An 18,415-nucleotide genomic window follows, 5' to 3' on the forward strand; every position below is an offset into this window, starting at 1 on the left:
ATAAGGGATTGAGGTTGCTCTGTTTGGAAACCTCATCAGATACCAAGAAAATTTGAAACCCCCAAGGAAATTCTTACATCTCTGGAGAGGATATTGGCTGTTCTCTGACTTTTCAGAGGTTTACCACAAGCTGATGCCATCCTGCCAATGATACTTCATGTGGAAAATAAATCATCAGGTGCAGAGTGTGGCCAGACAAGTCTATGGGCCAGTCAGCTATTTGCACCCAACGAGCCCTTTTTATCCCCTTACATCTCAGTTTTCCTCCCCAAATCACCTAAATCCCTCCTTTATCCCCCTTTGGTGCCTCCCCCAAACACTCTATTGGTGCAATCCCAAATGCTCTTCCCCTATGCACCACAGGATGTCTGCCCACAATCCCCTTTATCCCAGGCAGTGATCCAGAGAGCTGTTCCCATAACACATCTCCATGGGAGTCATGCTGGGACCGTGGGGCTGGTGCTCTGCTGGGGCAGCCTGGGGAGGAACCTGGACAAAATGCTTGTTCCTTGGAAGCCCTGAATTTGGGTTCTCACTTGCCAATCTGACCCTGTGCTCCTCTTGGGTTTCAGTGGGCTGATGGCCCCTGGATGGGGCTGGGAGTAGCCTGGCAGAGCACATTTGTCTCTCTGTGCAGATTAACTTCTATTCCATAACCAGCAGAATAACACAGCAGCAGCACATGAAGAGGAGGTAAAAACAAAAGCCATGACAAACATTAAGCAAACAAGACATATCAGTGTTGGTGCTGCACGGATCTGATAACCTTGGGATCAGACAATTTGTCCCATAGGTGACAGCAGAACAAACACCACCAGGACTCCCCAGGTTAAAAGCGTGGCCGGTATCTGAACCGAACGTCGTGGACAGGCTGCATTGTCCCAAATCCCCAGCGGCTGATGTCTATGGCTGGGATCTCCTCCTCCTCATTGACCAGCTCCAGCTCAAAGTGACTCAGCATCAAGAACACAAACAATTTCATTTCAGCAGTAGCAAAGAACCGCCCGGGACAAGTGGAAACTCCTGCTCCCCAAGGCATGTTGACAAATTTCAGCTTCTTCCCGTTTCTGTAGAAATCTCTCCTGGTGCCATCTGGGTTTACAAAACGGTTGTACTTAAATTTGAGAGGCTCCTCATGGATTTCTGGGTTCATCTGCACGGAGATGTGTGGGAACAGAGCCACCCTGTCCCCCCTGCGGAGGGTGAGCTCTGTCCCACTGCTTGTCCTCAGGCTGGTATCCTCAAGGATAGCTCTGACCAGCAATGGGGCTGCCACCAGCCTCAAGGTCTCTTCCAGGGCACTGTCCAGCAGAGGAGTCTGGTCCAGCATGTCCCTAGTGACAGTAACTGGGGGGCTCCCTGCCTTTACTTCCTGCCCACTCTCCCTCGAGACTTTATCCACCTCATCTCTCACAGCCTTCAGGGCCTCTGGATGTTTCAGCAGATACAAGAGGAGCCAGAAGGCAGTTGGGCCCGTGTTGCCTTGGGATGCCCAGAGGAGCATGAACATGAAACGGTCCCGCATGTATTCGGGGACACCGTTTTCTGCCAGAAGCTGGACTTGATCACTCAGCCAGCCACTGATATTGTCCTTCTGCCAGACCTTCTTCATAGACAGCATGTTCCAGAAGTGTCTCTTCAGCCTCTCAGCTTCTCTTTTGTCCTTGGGAGGCAACAGAGCAAAGGCCAGCTGAGGGAAGAAGCGGTCATACTTCCGAAACTCCTGGAAGAGCTGGTTGGAGTGGAGACGATCCTGCTCTGCAGCTTTCTCCTTGTTCCCTGCCCCTCGGGGTGGCTCAGTGCCATACAGAGCAAGATACCCAGCTCTGAAGACGATGTTGTAGCAGTAGTGGAAGAGGTTTTCCTCCTGCCACATTCTCTTCTCTCCTGAGCTCAGGTTGAAAAGCAGCAGCTTCCGAAAGCTCTCCATGGTGGCTCGTGTGAGGACAGTGAGACCATCTCCCATCAGGTGCTTTCTGCTTGCTGCATGAACTATGCTACGAGTGGCTTCGATGGGCTTGTAGCCAAAAACCCGCAAGACCACCTGAATTGCATTGGTCCTAAAGTCCAGTTTAGATCTCGACTCCTTCACGATGCTGCCAAAGCAGAAGGGATCCATCACAAAGGTGAAGTAATTGCCACCGATCAGCACCGTGAAAACATCCCCATGTTTTCTCTGCATCCTTTTGAGAAACTCTGAGCTGTCCTTTCTGAATTCCAGCAGATAGCCCAGCCAGGGAATGGTGCCTTTGTCCAGGGGTGGCTCATTGGGTCTCCGTCTCCGAAATGCACCCAGGACATAGAGCCCACCCAGCAGTGATGACACCAAGGCACAGAGGAGAATCACCCAGAGCACCATGAGAGCTCTGTGCCTGTCCAGGGGCTGGCACTAGAGACAGGCTGGGGAGGGAATGTGCATTTTATCCTCACCCAGCAGCTGATAGGCAGATGCAGAGCTGACAATATCTGTCCTCATTGGCTGCGAGTGTTTGCCTTGCCCCTGCAGTGTGCTACAGACTGAACTTGTCCCTGGATGAACAGAGATTTTTAAGGTGGAAGGCATGTTGGAATCCTGCTGAAGTATCTATGTTGTGTTAGGGGGATGGGTTTTGGCATGAGGCAAATTCCTTTCTCTAGGCTGCATGGAGCTCAGCTTTTGTAAGGAAAATGTTCAGAAAATCCCACTCTGTGATTTCTGTTTTTAAGACCAGGCTATGAACACCCACTGAAAAAAAATGAAATCAAGAGTGGATATTGGAAAGCTGCTGGAAATGAGCACAGGACAGAGGGAAGTGGGCACAGCTGAAGTGATTTGGTCTCAAAAGCCAAGAGAAGGGAAAATCTCTGACATTTCCATGTTCTCCACAGCACATGGTGTCCCAGGAGTGCTTTGCCAATGAACAGTGCAAGTGCTACTGCTCTGAGTGCATAGCAAAGCAGCTGACCTGTCCCATGAGAGAGTAGAACTTGAGTCACTGCATTTACTGGGTGCCAGAGAAGCCCAGAGTCTCCCAATGTCTCACCCATCCCCTGGCCAGGGAGCAGTGACCCCAGAACTTCTGCTTTACCCACTTTCCCTTCTGCTTCTTGAACTTCCCTAATACCTCTCTTCAGATGGGCTTTGGGGACAATGTCAGGGACCCCGTGTCCCACATGGCACTGCTCCTCTGGGTGCTGCCACCCTGATCTACCCAGACTGTCACCATAGCCTGTCCCAGCTGCTGGTACTTGGACCTTTTCTCATGCAGGATGGAGAGTGACATTAACTCCTCTCTATTTCCTCACCTTTGCTCTTCCCCAGAGCATCCTATCAGAAGTTTACCACAGTCCCAAGAGCCTTCCTCTGTCTGGGATCACAATCTTCATCTTCTTTTTAGCTTCCCAGCTGCTGTCCCTTTCAACATTCCCTCAAGTGACCTGACCCATGGAGTGAAGGCCACATCATAGCATCAGATAAATATTTCTTCTGGCATTGTTTTTTCTAAGGAAAGCTCCCAACCTTACCGTTCTGGGAAAAAAACAACAACACTGTAGCAATGTTGGGAAGAAAAATAACAGCCATTATCAACTCAAAGCCCTTCCCAGTCCTGTAATCTTATGTAGTAATAAAATAAGCGTGATGAGTGCTTTCTCCTAAATTAACAATTTTATTTGTACAACTCTAGGCAACTTCCAGACTTAATAGGTTTTTAGGATGGAAAGGGACCATTTAAGGTTCAGAAACCTTAAATTTGGGGTGAATAATGCCTTTAAATAAAAGTCAGCAAACTCAGAACCTTGAACTTCAAAGCTGCACTGGGTAATTAGGATTGACCATCAGCTCTCTGTGCTCTTCTGTTCAGGCCATGCTCTCACTCTGTGGTGTTTCAAAGCCAATATTTATGTCACAGGTGGTATCCATGGATCCTTTTTATCTTGTCAAACCTGATCTTAGAAGGCAAAATATCTCCACCACTGTTCTGCTGAGCCCACTTTTTATCTCTTTCTCACTTATTGTTACTGGTTTGAACTTTGCCCTGATCAAACTGGTCTTAAATTGGCTGATGATTGAAATGACCTCCAGCCAAGGCTCTGCTCCTTGGAGACAGTTCCCTGTCGCAATAGGACACGAAATAAAGATGTCTGACTCCAGCCAGAAGGCAGAAATCAGAAGGTTTTATTTACAATTCATTCAGCCCTTTTATAACACGCTGCATTAAGAAGACACATTATTGGTCCATAGGACTGACACTTCTCCCGTTGGCCAAGTAACAGAAATAGCAAACAACATCTGTTGTTATGGAAAAGGAATATTTTTTACACAAGGTTGTTTTGGGAAAAGAAAACTGTTGAAAAGTTTCCCTCGGGAAGAGCTCAGCAATTCTCAGGCTCAGAAAATGTCGAGTCTACAGTTCCCTGCTTAGCAGGTCCAAGTGTGGCACAGCTCATCATCACAGAGAACAACTCAGCTTAAGGGTGTCCAGTCCTTCCTGTAGAAAACAAGATTCTCACAGTTAAATCACCTGGCAGATGGCAAGATCCAGGAGAAGCAAAGCCATCCCCTGGCAGTGTTTCTGGCCTGATGGATGAGCATGGAAATCCATTCCTCAGCACATGCCAGGGAGGAGGAGAATCTCTTCTCAAGGTTCAGTTTGCATTTTTAAAGGCACAACATTGAGAAATCTGCTCCTTTATTTGCTACTGCCTCACATACTCCAGATGGGAACTGGGTTTCTTCCACTAGTGTAAGTCCAGGACAATCGTTTCATAATAATTCCGATTGCAACAGAAACAGATGCCATATATACTCTTCCAATCCCAGCATGGAAAGTCTTCATCTCAAGGTTGTTGCTAGGATGAACTATCTGGTTATATAGTGCCATGGGCTCACACCAACTCCATCATGGGCAGGACCAGTAAAATGCAGCACAGAGGGCACACACATAATGTAAATAATGTAAATAATATAAATAATGTGAATAATGTGCATAATGTAAATAATGTGAATAATGCAAATAATGTGAATAATGCAAATAATGTAAATATTTATTATGCATTTGTGAAGCTCAACATTTCTATCTCAGCTGCATGTCTGCTGCAAGACAGGCTCGTCTGGGAGTCCTGGATGGGAAAGAAGGCGCCTCTCCTGAAAATGGCCTCAGGGATCTTCCACAAATATGCCCTGAACCGTTTCTTCACAAAAGCATAGAGCAAGGGGTTGAGACAGCAGTGGACAAAGGACAAGCTCTCCGTGATCTGCAGGGCATAGTCCAGTTTCCTACTGCTTTCACAGCTCCCGATCACACCGACATCTTGCAGGGAGTGGAGGATGAGCACAATGTTGTAAGGACACCAGAGCACAAAGAAGACCCCCACCAGAGCCAGGACTAAGCAGAGAGCTCTCCTGGAACCAGGTATCTGTGAGGTGTTGAGGACACACACGATGCGGGAGTAGCAGAATGTCATGAAGAGGAAGGGCAAAAGGAACCCCAGGATGTTTTGAATCACCCGAAAGACAACTTTCCAAAATAAGTGTTCCTGGCCGTAATCCTGGGTGCACATGATGGTTTTGTTGTTAATTTGCCTCGTGCTGGTGAAGAGGCCATCAGGAATGGAGAGAGCTATGGAAAGGATCCACATCACCAACAAGAGGAGGATGGAATTCCTCCCCACCGTGGAGCTGTGAGGAGAGCAGGCATGAACTATCTGCAGATACATGTCCAGGCTCATGCAGCTCACAAAGAAGATGCCACTGTAGAAGTTCAGAGTGTACATGGCATTTAGGAATGGGCACAGGATGTCCCAGGTGACCCACTGAGAAATGTACAGAGCCCAGAAAGGAAGGCTCAGTAGCAGGAAGAAGTCTGAAACCACCAGGTTCAGCAGATACAGCTCAGTCATCTTCTTCTTCTTCTTGATGTACATGAGGAGGACAATAAACAGGAGGGCATTCCCAGCCATTCCGACCAGGAAGACCACGGTGTAAAATGATGGCAAGAAAACCCTGCTGAAGGAGAGCACCTCCTCTTTGGTGCAGACACCATAGAGCCCATAGTCCTCCTCATCCAGGTACTCGTACGGGTACTCACTCAAATTGGCAGCCTCCTGCCACAGGTCTGTGGTTGTCATTGTCAGTCCTGAGCTTTTGTTTGACCAGTGGCTGCCTAGGAGCAAGAGAAAGGGATCAAATTGTTGTTCCAATTCACACAGGAAGCAAACATCACATCACAGAGTTTTTCTTTAGTACATAGAATCACAGAATGGTTTGGGGTGGAAGAGACTTTCAAGATCATCTCATTCCAACCCCTGCCATTTGCAGGGACACCTTCCACTATATCCCAGGTTGCCTCAAGCTCTGTCCAACCTGGTCTTGGACACTTCCAGGGATTAAGGGGCAGCCACAGCTTCTCTGGGCACCCTGTGCCAGAGCCTCACAGCAAAGAACTTCCACCTAGTATTTGATTCAAACCTACCCCCTTTCAGTTTGAAGCCATTCCCCCTTCTCCTGTCACTCCATATAAAAAGCCCCTCTTTGTTTTCCTTGTAAGCTCCCTTCAGGTACTGGAATTTCACCAGTTTAAATTTCTGCCACTGTCTGGTGAGTATTTTGTGTCCTGAACAACTTGGCCTTTGCCTAAGCATGGGGATAGCTGTCTACATGTACATACTAAAAAAAAATCCCAAAAAAACCCCCAAAGGAAACAAAAACCAAAATCCAAAATTAATTCTGCTTCCCTTACTTGTAAAACTTAATAATGAATGAGCATGGTTTCCTCTGACAGGAGTCACTACTTCCTCTTGACACCACCACAAGCTTTTAGTGAAGTTTCTGCTCCAAATTATGGGAAATCCACCACCACAGCTCACTGTGAGCTGCTTATATTCACCCGGGTCACTACTGAGAAAGCAGCATCTCAATTCTTGGTAAAAAATAACCTGCCACCAGCACCTTTATGTCAGTAGGGCTGTTCCCAGAGGGGAAATGCTGAACATCTATCACTCTGCTCCTGGGAGGACACTGACCCCTCTCCACGCCAACTCTAGGACAACAAGACATGGATTCTGATAAAAGACATTAGTAGGAGGAAAATAGAGAATCCATTTTCCAGAATGGTTTGGGTTGGAAAGGACCTTGAAGATCATCTTGTTCCAACCCTTCTGCCATGGGCAGGGACACTTTCCATTATCCCAGGCTGGTCAAAGACTCATTCAAGATGAGGACATGAAGGCACCAGAATCCAGTCCTAAATAATGGTGAGAGGGAGAGATTCAGCTGGAAGAACATTGCTGAAATCAATTCTACATGAGAAAAGGAAGGAAACAACCCTTGCAGTGGTCACTCCCTGGAACTGTGGGCATCAACGTTTAGATAGCTGCAGCCCAGATTTCAGGAAATGCTGAGTGATTGGGAGCCTCCTACTTTTGGGATTTGATTTTCAGGACAAAAACCTGGTGCTGTTAATCAAGGTTAATCTTCAGATTCTGACAGCAAGGCAAAGAACAGTTTTGCAAAAAATTGTGTAAACATCCCTCCACCCCTAAACCACACATTTTTTGAGCCATGGCCAAAGCCACCCATATTTTCCCTGGGGCTCATTTTCCAGCAATGTCAAACAGGCCTGGCTGTGTAGCTCCAGTCTCTCCTCGAGGACCTGTTTCTCCCTGCAGAGATCTGCAGCCACTCAGAAAGGAGAACATGAAGCTGTTGGTCCCTGGCTGTGCATCCCAACGAGGACATATCCCATGGTGGATGTGCAGGTTTTAGGGATGGCTCCCTCCCCACAAACACCCGAGGAAAGAGGAACCCCTCCACCCCACAGGCTCAGAGTGGGTGTGCAGCTGTCAGGGGTGAAGCTCTGGACGTGCCTGCTGTGGTCCCATGACTGAAATTGCTTAAATACCCATTCCAGGCAGTTCCAGGCAGCTGAAAATAAAAGAAAAATGGGTTTGAGCTGGACTGAAATGTTTTCGTGTCGTCTCACAGTTCTTTGCCAAGAGCTGCAGAAAACTTCAAACAGCAGTGGGAGAGCAGGGACCTGCCATGGGAAAGCGCCACAAAAAGACCTGTCTGGGAATGAGCTTTTTAAAATTTCTTATCTATATTATATTTTGGAGGAAATTCACCCTCAGCTGACTGCAGGCCTCTGAGAGGAAACCAAAGCTGCCCACCCTGCTGATCACAGCAACATTCGAGACTCCTAAACGCCTTCCCCTTCACCCCCCCCCCCACCCACACCAGGACAAACCATTCTCAAAATTTGCATTTGAGGTCTCTTCCAGCCTACTGAGATGCCTTTTTTCCCTCTGCCACATCCTTCTCCCCCCACATTATCCCAGCAGTGGCGTCCACATCCCCAACCCATAGCTCAGAGTGGAAGGGAGGGCTGAACTCAGGAATTCATTCCAATCCCAAACTGGTTACTTTTCAAAAACAAAAGAAAACCTTGCCAGGTTTCTTGTGTGGCTTTGTCTACAAGCAAGAAGCAGAAAAGGCACTTACAGGAGCTTCTCCTGTTTCCATCCTGCCAGAGGCTTGAACGAGGCTTTTAGAAACTTCTCTCGCTTGTGTAAGAGGACAGTCAGGAAATGTGAGCTCCACGTAACTTCCCTGATTTTGTTTTGTTTTTCCTGGTGTTCATCATTCCCTGGCAGCATTGGAAGAAATTATCTCCACCCTGTGTTTACGCACATCTACAACAGCTCCCAGGGCTGAGACTTTGCTGTAAAAATCCACGTCTTCCAAGAAAACCAAACAACCACCTTGGATGCTGCAGGATCCTCATCCCCTGCTGGAGCAGAAATGGCCTCTGCCAAAGGTGTTTCTGATGAATTGGTTTATTACAGGAGTTTTGGGGTATTCAGCATGGGTGAGTGGTTACACTCCTGCTGGTTTCCTCATCTTACCAACAAACAGGGTCATGGGAACACCCTGGGCCAATCCCAGTGTGTTTTATACATCCCAAACCACTCTGGTAAAAACAGGAGAGCAGAGCAGCAGTGATGACCACAGCTCCACATCCAAAGATGTGGAGAGAAATTTGTGTTATTTTTACCCATTTCCATGTTTGCCACCATCAGCTGCCGCCCTATAATAAATAAATTTTATTATAATGTGTGTGCAACACACACACACGAGCAGAGAGCGAGAAGCCACTCGTAGAGCTGAGACACTGGAGACACACACAAGGAAGCTGCAGGTGACAGAGGTTTCATTAGACCAGCATTTAAAATGAAATAAGTTTTTTGTTTTTAATTGAGTTTCTGCCCTGAAGCAGAGAATTAAACGTGCCTCTGAGAGTCGCTGGACAAAGTGGCCTTCACTGTAATTTATTACAAGATTTTAACTCAATTTCAGAGCTGGTAATTGCATAGATTTTTTGTTTCCTTCCAGACTGCAAGGCCCTAATGGCTTTGGCAATTAAGGTAACCAGATTAGGGGTAATGGGCAGCCCATTTAGAGAGATGCAGCTCTTGTCTGAGCCACTTTATTTTGTGCTGCCCAAATTGCCACATGTCGGTGGCAGAGTGACCCTGCAGGAGCAGCAGCTCTGCCTTCCCCCAGCTCAGAGATGGGGAGGTACAAACACCTTAGAGACAAAGGGCTTAGAGACAAAAGGATTTATCTTTGCTGTTTTGCTCTGACGATCTGTACTCATATTAATGAGGTTTTAGGCATCTTTGGGATCCCAGTGAATTCTTCTTCTTCTTCAGGGTATGGTTTAAGTCGGGAACAATTTCTAAGTTGTCTTTGGGTATCAAAATCCTGGCGCACAGTGGGGGTAAAATGAGATCTGCTTGAAAGCTGAAATACGGGAAAACACAGTCAATTACATAATTCAGCTGCAAGAAAATCAGACTGAGGGAAAGCCAGAGAAGCTGTGTTTTTCTCATTACTGGAAGTGTTCCAAGCTGGACGGGGCTTGGAGCAACCTGGTCTGGTGGAAGGTGTTGGCGGGGGGTGGAATGGGATGAATTTTAAGGTCCCTTCCAACCCAAACCATTCCGTGATTCTGACATCAGGTGGACGCTCTTCAGCAAAGGATGGAAGTAAGAGCCCAAATTTCACAGCATCTCAGAAGGGTTTGGGCTGGAAGGAACCTTGAAGACAATCTCATCTAATAGGGAAGATGTGTTCTGATGTCTTTAAAACAATTCCATGGGTGAGGGGATGGCTGTGAACAGCTTTGAAATGGGGCTTTGTTAATGTCTCTACCAACTTCAAGCCACGGGTTTGTTACAGAACCCAGAGAGTTTGACTCCTGAAACAGACAAATGGGGCTGCACAAGCCCGAGTTTCCAAATGTTGGGGATAAATAACATGTTCAAGGGGGGAACATGTGGCAGGCGATTGGGGAAGGCTGCACCTTCCTGGTACCTCGGCCAGTGGGGAAAGGAAGAGGGCAAAGAGCAGAGTTTGGGATAAAAGGAGCTGTGTCCCCCGAAACCGAGAGAGAGAAAACCCTGCCGGGATGTGCCCCAGTGGCCTCTGTCCCTTTATCCAAATAAAGGTGCAGGATTTCTCTGTTTCCTTTATGGATACTTTTTTTCCAGCTGGATTTTCCCCACACATCTCATCCCTGTCATGGGCAGGGACACCTTCCACTATCCCAGGTTGCTCCAAGCCCTGTCCAACCTGGCCTTGGGCACTTCCAGGGGTCCAGGGGAGTGGATTCCCACAGCTCCTCTGGGAACCTGTGCTGGGCCCTCACCACCCTCACAGGGAACAATTTCTTCCCAGTATCTAATCTAAAGCCCTTCCCTTTTAACTGACAACTGCTCTTCCTTATCCTGTCACTCCATGGCAGACAAGCTGCAGAAGCCACCAGCAGCGTTTTTTCCGCCCTGCAGACGATGTTTTGGGGCTGAACCAGACCCCGAACCCGGCCCGGGTCCCAGGACCGCGCACAGGCCGCGACTGAGGCCGAGCTGGGCCCCGCAGCGCCCCCTGCCGGCCGCCCCGCGCCACCGCCTCCCCGCCGCAATGCGGAGCGCCGCGCGCTGACGTCACCGCCAGCCCCGCCCCCGCACCCGTATATGGAAGCACTGGTAGCGGCCAAGCTCCGGATTGGTTGTCGGCGGGCGCGCGAGCGCGCGGCACGCTGGGAGTTGTGGTCCCGGCCGAAGGGCGGGGCGGAAGCGGCCAATAAGAGGCGGGGGCGGGGCCAGAGGCGTCAGACGCCGGCCGGTTTGGGATCCGCGCGGTGAGAGCGGGCTTGGGGCGGGCGGGACCCGCTGCACAGCCGGGGATACAGCCTGAGGTCTGCAGGGGGGTCCGGGTGCCTGCGGCTGGACCGAGGAAGGGCACGCATGTGGGGTGAAAGTGACTGAGGCGGGAGTGGAGCAGAGGCCCCGTGTGGGGTGTGGGGACGTGGGGCAGAAGGCCGGAGTGCGGTGAAGGCGCCTGAGGCCGCAGTGGGGAACAGTCCCCGTGTGGGGTGAGGGGAGCTGGAGTGGGGAGGGAGCCCCGTGTGGAGCTGAGCAGGCGGAAAGCAGCCTGGGGGTAGCCCAGGGAGGGATGCTGGGACCTGTCACCTTCCCACCCGTGGCGTGTCCCCTCAGTGTCCCCCGCGGGTGACACCTGTCACACAGGTGCCCTGACCTCCCCGTTCGGTGGCGGCAAGGGCAGGGCAGCCGGGCTGTCTCACCCAGTTTCTTCTGCTCTTGGCTCATCTTGGTCGGACCTGAAGGTCACTGAAACTTCTCGTGGTGGATGAATTGTTTCACTTTTAATATAATTTTCTCGTGTAAATCTCACCTCTGGCTGTCTTCTCCTCTGCTTGAGTGACAGGGAGCTCTTGTTCCATTCTCTGAATGAGTCAGGCTAAAATTATAATTTACATTTAGCAAATAAGAGTGGTTGTAGCAGTCGCAGTGAGGACCAAATCCTTTGGCCTTGTAGAGGAAATGGTTTGAGAACCAGTTCGTCAGCTCACATGGGTGTGCACGAAATGCTGGGTAACCAATGAGCACAGCCACCTTTGAAATGTCTCTTCTGCCTGTGGTTACTGGCACCTGCTTAATGAAATTCTTCTTGGTTTACTTCGAGTGCTTGGAGCCTTTCCATGTGCCCCTGAGCTCTGTTTTGCCTTTGGTGGCAAAGCTGAAGAACAGCAGTAGAGAGTTTTCTAGCAGGGCCCTCTGTGGTGTCGCTGTCAGAAATTGTCATTAACTGAATGATGCTTAAACCAAGCACTGAGGAGGGAACAGGTCTTGGTGTAATCCATGCAATTCCCAGCACAAAAAAGCTGGGAAGTTCTGAAGGATGGTTTCACTTTGGTGATGATGGTTCTGTGAGTGGAGCCCTTCTCAGGGCTGTTGCTGCTTTTTGTTCTCCTCGGGGAAGATGAGAAATCACCTGTGGATGACTTCTCCTGATGCAACCCTACATGAGTCTGCACCTATGGAGGGCTTCAGGACTTGCTCCAGCTCCTCGGCAGTGGCTGTTTTCCATCCCTGTGTTCTCCATCAGGAATCTGGAATTACGTTGGATGTGGGATAGGCTGATAGTGACTGAGGAGCTGCCAGGCAGGGCTGACCTTGTGCAGCAGCTCGTGCTTCCCAACCTGACTGCTGTGGCTGCTGCTCTTGGCAGGGAAGGAGGGGGGAGAAGTGAACTTTGCTGAGGTCAGAACTGCCATAAAGGACCAGCCTGCGAAAGCCAAGCGGAGCGGTGAGGTGTGGAATTCCTAAAAGGAAAGGCAGGCGCTGACCAAATCTTTCTGTGGCTGCCTGTGGGCATGGGCACATTGCTGGGATCTATATTGGGGCAAATACAGATGGTAGAAATTTATTACTTTGCTATTTTTTTGGTTTTGTTTTGTTCTTACCTCTGCTGGTAAGCAACAATCCTACTTCCCAAGACTTCACTTGAATTAAACCTCTGTCCATGGCGCCTTATATCTCAGTACCTGGATATTTGTGACTGGTGGAATACACAAGGGACTTTCTTTACCTAAAGATCCTCTTTATTTGGGATTTCCAAAACCTGAAGGGAGGCTCTTTGTCTTCACAGCCACAATGTCACCCAGCCAGGAATCCGTTTACCCTGAATATGAGACAGAGACCAGCCAGACCTCGAAGCTGATAAGAAAATTTAAGGAGACGCCATTTGTGCCCATTGGTGAGTACAGAAATAGAGAAATGTGTTTGCACAATCGATGTGGGACGCACCATTGCTTTCACCTTTTTCCTGTGAACAGGAAATTACTTAGAAACTACTTCCCCATAATAGTTGTCCTACAAGAAAGAGGGAAATAATAAGGTCTGTTACCTTACATAAACTCAGAACCTACAAGTAGAAGAAAAAGCCCTAAACCAAGAAAGCCTGAAAGGCTTTTTAGGTGAGGCTAGAAAACATGTGAAGGTGATGGTGTCAAGTGGTTAAGGAGTGTGTTGTGCAGCTGTTCCGGAGCACGGTTCCTGGGAATTATGTGACCACTACAAAGTGACTTAAAAGCTATCAAAATACAAACTAGAAGGATTAAAATTACTGTCTGGTAAATGTTTCAGCCTTCTGCTGCTATCGCTTAGTTTAAAATGCATTTTTTTAGTAACTTTTATGTTACCCCAGCCTGAGGAAGTTGTTAAAGTCCTCAGCCTCTCTACTGAGACTCCCAAAAAACTTCTGAGGAGAGCAGGGATCATCAGCTTTTGTCTGACATAAGACACGTTTTGATTTGCAGCCACCTTAAATGGAGAGCAGCGGGGTCACTCGAGGTGAACTGTTCCCAGTATTTGCCAGCAGATTTCCGTCACTGTTTCCGTGGTCACTGGACTTTGTCTCCACCTTGCTGGGCTGTACCGTGAACTCCAGGAGTTCCAGTTCCCTGAAGCAGATTGGCAGAAACTCACCTTTGACCTGTGTCAGAGTTGGGTTGAAGGCCCTAAAACTTTTAATTGGTGTTTAATGAGAGTGAGTTGAGTGTTTACAGCTTCCTAGTGGCACTGGTAATGGCCCAGCTCAGGGAAGACAAACTGCCTGTGCTCTGCTCACTAAAATATACACAGCACTTAAAACTTGGCATCCACCTATGAACTGTGCAAATTATCCTAAAAATGGAATGAAATAGATGCAATTGGAAGAGTTTGTGCATTTCTGCTGTCTATTCTGTGAGAGCGTCAGTGTTGGAGGTGGCAAAGCTGAGCCTGTTTGCTCTGCTGAAGGACTATCAATGAATTCTGGCCTTGGGAAAAAGACCTGGTGGAGCCTTCCTCCTCACAGCTTGGGGACAATAACATGCGACTTGTTCTGTCCTGGTGGCACCTGGCCAAATGTGGCAACACCCAAAATAGCAACTGCAGCAGGCAGTGGATACATCAGGGAGCATCCACACACACAGAGTCTGAGCATCAGCCGAGTGGGGGTCTTGGGTGCGAGTGTCCATGCAGGAAAGGAGGTGCAAGCAGCCTTGGTTCTGTCTGAGAAATATCCAGGGAATTCTGACACCTTGAGCTGCTCCTTTAGCATTTTAATGCTGATGGATATCTCTTGCTTTTCCCTGCACTGACTTGTGCATTGAATGAGGTGGCACTGCAGTGAAACCAGGACTAGGATTTACCAATACACAAAGCCAAAGTGATTAGACAAAAACAGGCTTTTTTTAGCATGAGAGAGAATGGCATCAAATTGTGCCAGGGGAAGTTTAGACTGGATATTAGGAAAGTTTTCTTCAAGGAAAGGGCTGCCTGGGGCAGTTGTGGAATCACCATCCATGTAGGGATTGAAAAACTGTATAGGTGTGACACTTGGGGACACAGTTTAACAGTGGCCCTGGTAGTTGTGGGGGAGTGATCAGACTCAATGATCTTAAAGGTTTTTTCCAACCTAAACAGCTCAGTGATTCGCAGGCTGTTCTGTTTAGGTGGGTCCCTTCCCTCCTCCTGGTGCCCTATATCTCCCCTCAGAGCCTTGCTCTCCTTGCCTTGCAGGGATGGGTGGCTTTGCTGCCGTGGTGGCCTACGGGCTGTACAAGCTGAAGCACAGAGGTGAGATGAAGATGTCCCTTCACCTGATCCACATGCGCGTAGCAGCCCAGGGCTTCGCCGTGGGAGCCCTGACGTGTGGTGAGTGTGGAATGGGAGCTGGCCTTGGGAGTGGCAAACCATGGAGAGCCTCCTGTGTCTCTCCCAGTGGATAATACAGCTGGCACGGCTGGGTGGAAGCATCCAGAAGGTTTATTTCAGGATGTTTGTGCTCCATACTGGTGCTCGATCAGCCTTCCTGGAGTAATCTGATTTTATGTACTTGAATATCTAATTTCAGAGTGGAGATTTTGATTATATCTAGACATGGAATGTGAGGTTCTGCATCTCTGCCTCTTGCAGGCCAGAAAACCAAATATTCATCTGACATTAATATTTTCCCTCATAAATATGCTGCTGCTTCTGAGTTTAATACACTGGAAAATCTACAACATGTGTAGACCACAATATTCTATACTTTTATATATATATTTATATGGATATATATTTTTTCAGGACTGGACTTGTCTCTGAATGTACAGGAACTGTGCCTGTGCATCCCAAGTCTCATCTGTGTGTAAATGTACATCCCATGAAACACTGTCAATCCTGCATTCCCAGCAGGAACAACAGAAAAGCTTGACTTTGGCCACAAGATCAACTAAAATTAGCTCAGGGTCTGCATTTTCATAAATTGTATATTTTCATACCCAGTTTCTCTGTATATGGAGAATTTTGTAGTGTTTATCACTGCTATTAAAAAAGTGCAGCTAAAGAGGAAGGGAAATTCTGTCTTCCTGATAACTGTTCAGATTTTGAAACCCATTATTTAACATTGTTGTTTAATTGTGGTTTTTTTCTGTCTTGCAGGCGTGCTGTATTCCATGTTCAAGGATTATGTGGGGAAGCCCAAGGAATAGTGAGGAGCTGTCTGAAATCCCAGTCCTGGTGGCGGCCTGTGCACTGCAGCTCCAAACCTCCTATCGAGGGGCTCTTGAGGAAAACAAATAATTACATGGCATTAGAGAATTGTTCTATTTTGTTTATGGTACACTGTGCTGAACCTGGCAGCCTCAGGTTGTGCCCTGGGGGAGCGGGCATTGGGGTCTCTCTGATTGACACCACCACATCCCAGTTTTTAGGGGATATTGTGGAGTGCAATCCCTCTTATCTTCCCCTTCAGCTCAGTCCTAAAACTGATGACTTCTTTTGCTGTTGTTGCCCAAAACCATAATGTCTGAACTGGCTTCTGTCAGGGAATGCCAGGAAGGCCTTGCTGTCATTTTCTATCCTCTGCCTCCAACTTTGTAATTTAGAAGCTTCCAGTAGCACTAAATGACTTCTAAAATATTGAAAGGATATATAAGCATCTATTTTTTTTTATTTAAGGCATGAGATAACTATGTTGCGGCTATTTAAATGTTATATTTATTCATTGTTAACGAAGACACAGGCTCCCTATTTTTGCTATATCAGACCCTTGGATTATGGTATTTTGTAACTTTATTTACAGTGTTCTTCTGAGTAACATCTAAATGTAACATTTAAAATATATATTGTGAAAACTAAACCTTAATTTGGTGGTTTAATGCTTTTAAAGTGTACAATCTAGCTGATTTCTGCAGTACTGTTTCCCGCAGAAAGTTTTAAACCATTTAAATCTGAAAAGCCCCTTCCCATCACCTTTGAGGTATTAAAGTCCTTGTCTGTGCGTTACTTTACACTCAAACTCTTTGTACTTCCAACAGTAGTCACGAAAATAAAAGCCAATTTCTAAAAAAAGCACATATTCTCCTGTTAGCTGACATTCCATGGTCACAGTCTCAGGTGTTCCAGATACCACAAGGTACAAACTGCACCTGCCTTTGACCTGTTGTACAGAGCAGGGGGAGATAAAAAAACACGAATAAAAGTGAGCAGCGGAGGTAACAATTGTTGGCCTATGGATTTGTTGTGGGGAAGAGGCATGGCAGAGGGATGATTTTTAATAAAAATCACTTTAGGAGAGTGCAGCGCTCCTGGAAAGGGAATTGATTCCTCGTTGGTATCACCGCGCTGCCCTTGGCTGCTTCCACAGGGACGGAGATGAGGAGGGGTGCCGACAGGAAAAGGGAGAGTTTTTCCTCTTCCTACCACCGCGAAGGAGGGTGGAAGGAGCCCCTCCCGTGGCGGCGAGAGGGCGGGATCGGTGCGGGAATTCTTGGAATTGCGAGAATTACGGGCACGGCGGTGGCGGGAGCGGCGGGTGAGGCGGGAGCCATCATGGCGGCCGCGCTGAGGGGAAGGGCGCGCGCGCCCCCGTTGCCATGGGCACCGCGTGGGGCCCGGAGCGGGAGCGGAGCCACAGCGGGAACCGGGGCCGCCCCTCCGGTACCGCCGCTGCCCACGGGCAAACCGGGACAGCCCGGGACACCCTCCCGCTGCTCTCGGGTAGGCCGCGGGAGGTGCGGGAGGCGCGGGCAGGAGTTTCCGGGATCAGGAGGGGAAACAGCGCGGGTGCTGCCAGGACTTGGCAGGTCCTGGCAGGTCACAGGGCGAGGAGGGAGGGTGACAATCGCAGTTACAGTTTTGTTATTAAAATATATAAACGTAAACACAGGAAGTTCCGCCTCAAAATGGGCAAGAAATTCCTCTGGGGGCGGCAGAGCCCAGTCTGTTTCTCTGGAGATTTTCCAAACCTGCTCGGAGGAATTCCTGTGTCACCTCCTCCAGGTGACCCTGCCTTGGAGCCCTCCCGGCTGGATTCGATGAGATATTCGGGAATATTTCTTCACCCAAAGGGTGGTGGAACAGGCTTCCCAGGGAAACATTGGAATCACCATCCCTGGAAGTGTTCAAATCCCACCTGGATGGGATTTGAGGTTTGGTGTTGGGTTAATTGTGGGATCTGAGAGGGCTTTTCCCCTCTCAGCTTTGTGTGATGGAGCTGCACCTCGAGGACCGTGCACATTTCTGACCTATAATAACTGAATAAGTTATAAAATAATAAATTAATCAGTAATGCAGTCTTAAGTAAACCCTGAAAAAAATTCTGAGAAAAAATCACAAAGATTATTTTAAGGCCTAAAATAGTTACTCTGCTAAGAATTGTAGGATATTTTTAGAACAGAGACAACTACTGTTTGAATATGTTCCTGCTTATCTTTGCTATCTTTAAGGTCAGTGGCTAAACCTATCTAGAGGTCCAATCTAATTATAATTTTTTATTAAATTTTATCAGCCCAAAGTTTGCTGAAACCAGAAAAGCTGTCTAAGTTTTACATCCAGTTTGCTTAAGTAAACGAAATGGACTCCTTATCTCTGTAGGCTTTTTCCAGAACTCAAAATCAGCTTTAATTAATTAAAATTAATTTCCCAACCTCACTGATTCAGTAATTCTCTGATCCCTCATGCCCAGAGCCCCAGAGCTGTGCAGAGGCACCAGACTCTGCTCTTTGCACTTGTCAGTCCTCAGTGCACCTTGTCCAGGTGACTC

At 48.1% G+C, this 18,415-nt stretch overlaps 3 protein-coding genes across 3 annotated transcripts; 1 reads left to right on the plus strand and 2 right to left on the minus strand.

Annotated features, from left to right (window-relative positions):
• Window positions 1–728: 728 nt before the first annotated feature.
• CYP8B1 (cytochrome P450 family 8 subfamily B member 1) lies at window positions 729–2,375 on the minus strand. The gene has a single exon (XM_083873682.1). It carries the CDS (start codon window positions 2,357–2,359, stop codon window positions 830–832), a length of 1,530 nt encoding a protein of 509 aa, XP_083729808.1. The 5' UTR covers window positions 2,360–2,375; the 3' UTR covers window positions 729–829.
• Window positions 2,376–3,715: 1,340 nt separating this feature from the next.
• ACKR2 (atypical chemokine receptor 2) lies at window positions 3,716–8,583 on the minus strand. The gene is made up of 3 exons (XM_083870910.1): window positions 8,480–8,583; window positions 7,842–7,903; window positions 3,716–6,139 (listed from the first exon to the last, which is right to left on the minus strand). The coding sequence occupies exons 1-3, from the start codon at window positions 8,498–8,500 to the stop codon at window positions 5,029–5,031; spliced, it is 1,194 nt and encodes a 397-aa protein (XP_083727036.1). The 5' UTR covers window positions 8,501–8,583; the 3' UTR covers window positions 3,716–5,028.
• Window positions 8,584–11,126: 2,543 nt separating this feature from the next.
• On the plus strand, window positions 11,127–16,867 carry HIGD1A (HIG1 hypoxia inducible domain family member 1A). Its single transcript, XM_083872495.1, has 4 exons — window positions 11,127–11,180; window positions 12,992–13,099; window positions 14,908–15,042; window positions 15,811–16,867. The coding sequence occupies exons 2-4, from the start codon at window positions 12,997–12,999 to the stop codon at window positions 15,858–15,860; spliced, it is 288 nt and encodes a 95-aa protein (XP_083728621.1). The 5' UTR covers window positions 11,127–11,180; window positions 12,992–12,996; the 3' UTR covers window positions 15,861–16,867.
• Window positions 16,868–18,415: the final 1,548 nt, after the last annotated feature.

Source organism: Zosterops lateralis, assembly GCF_965231275.1.
Source record: "Zosterops lateralis genome assembly, chromosome: 1".
NCBI classification, from domain to species: domain Eukaryota; kingdom Metazoa; phylum Chordata; class Aves; order Passeriformes; family Zosteropidae; genus Zosterops; species Zosterops lateralis.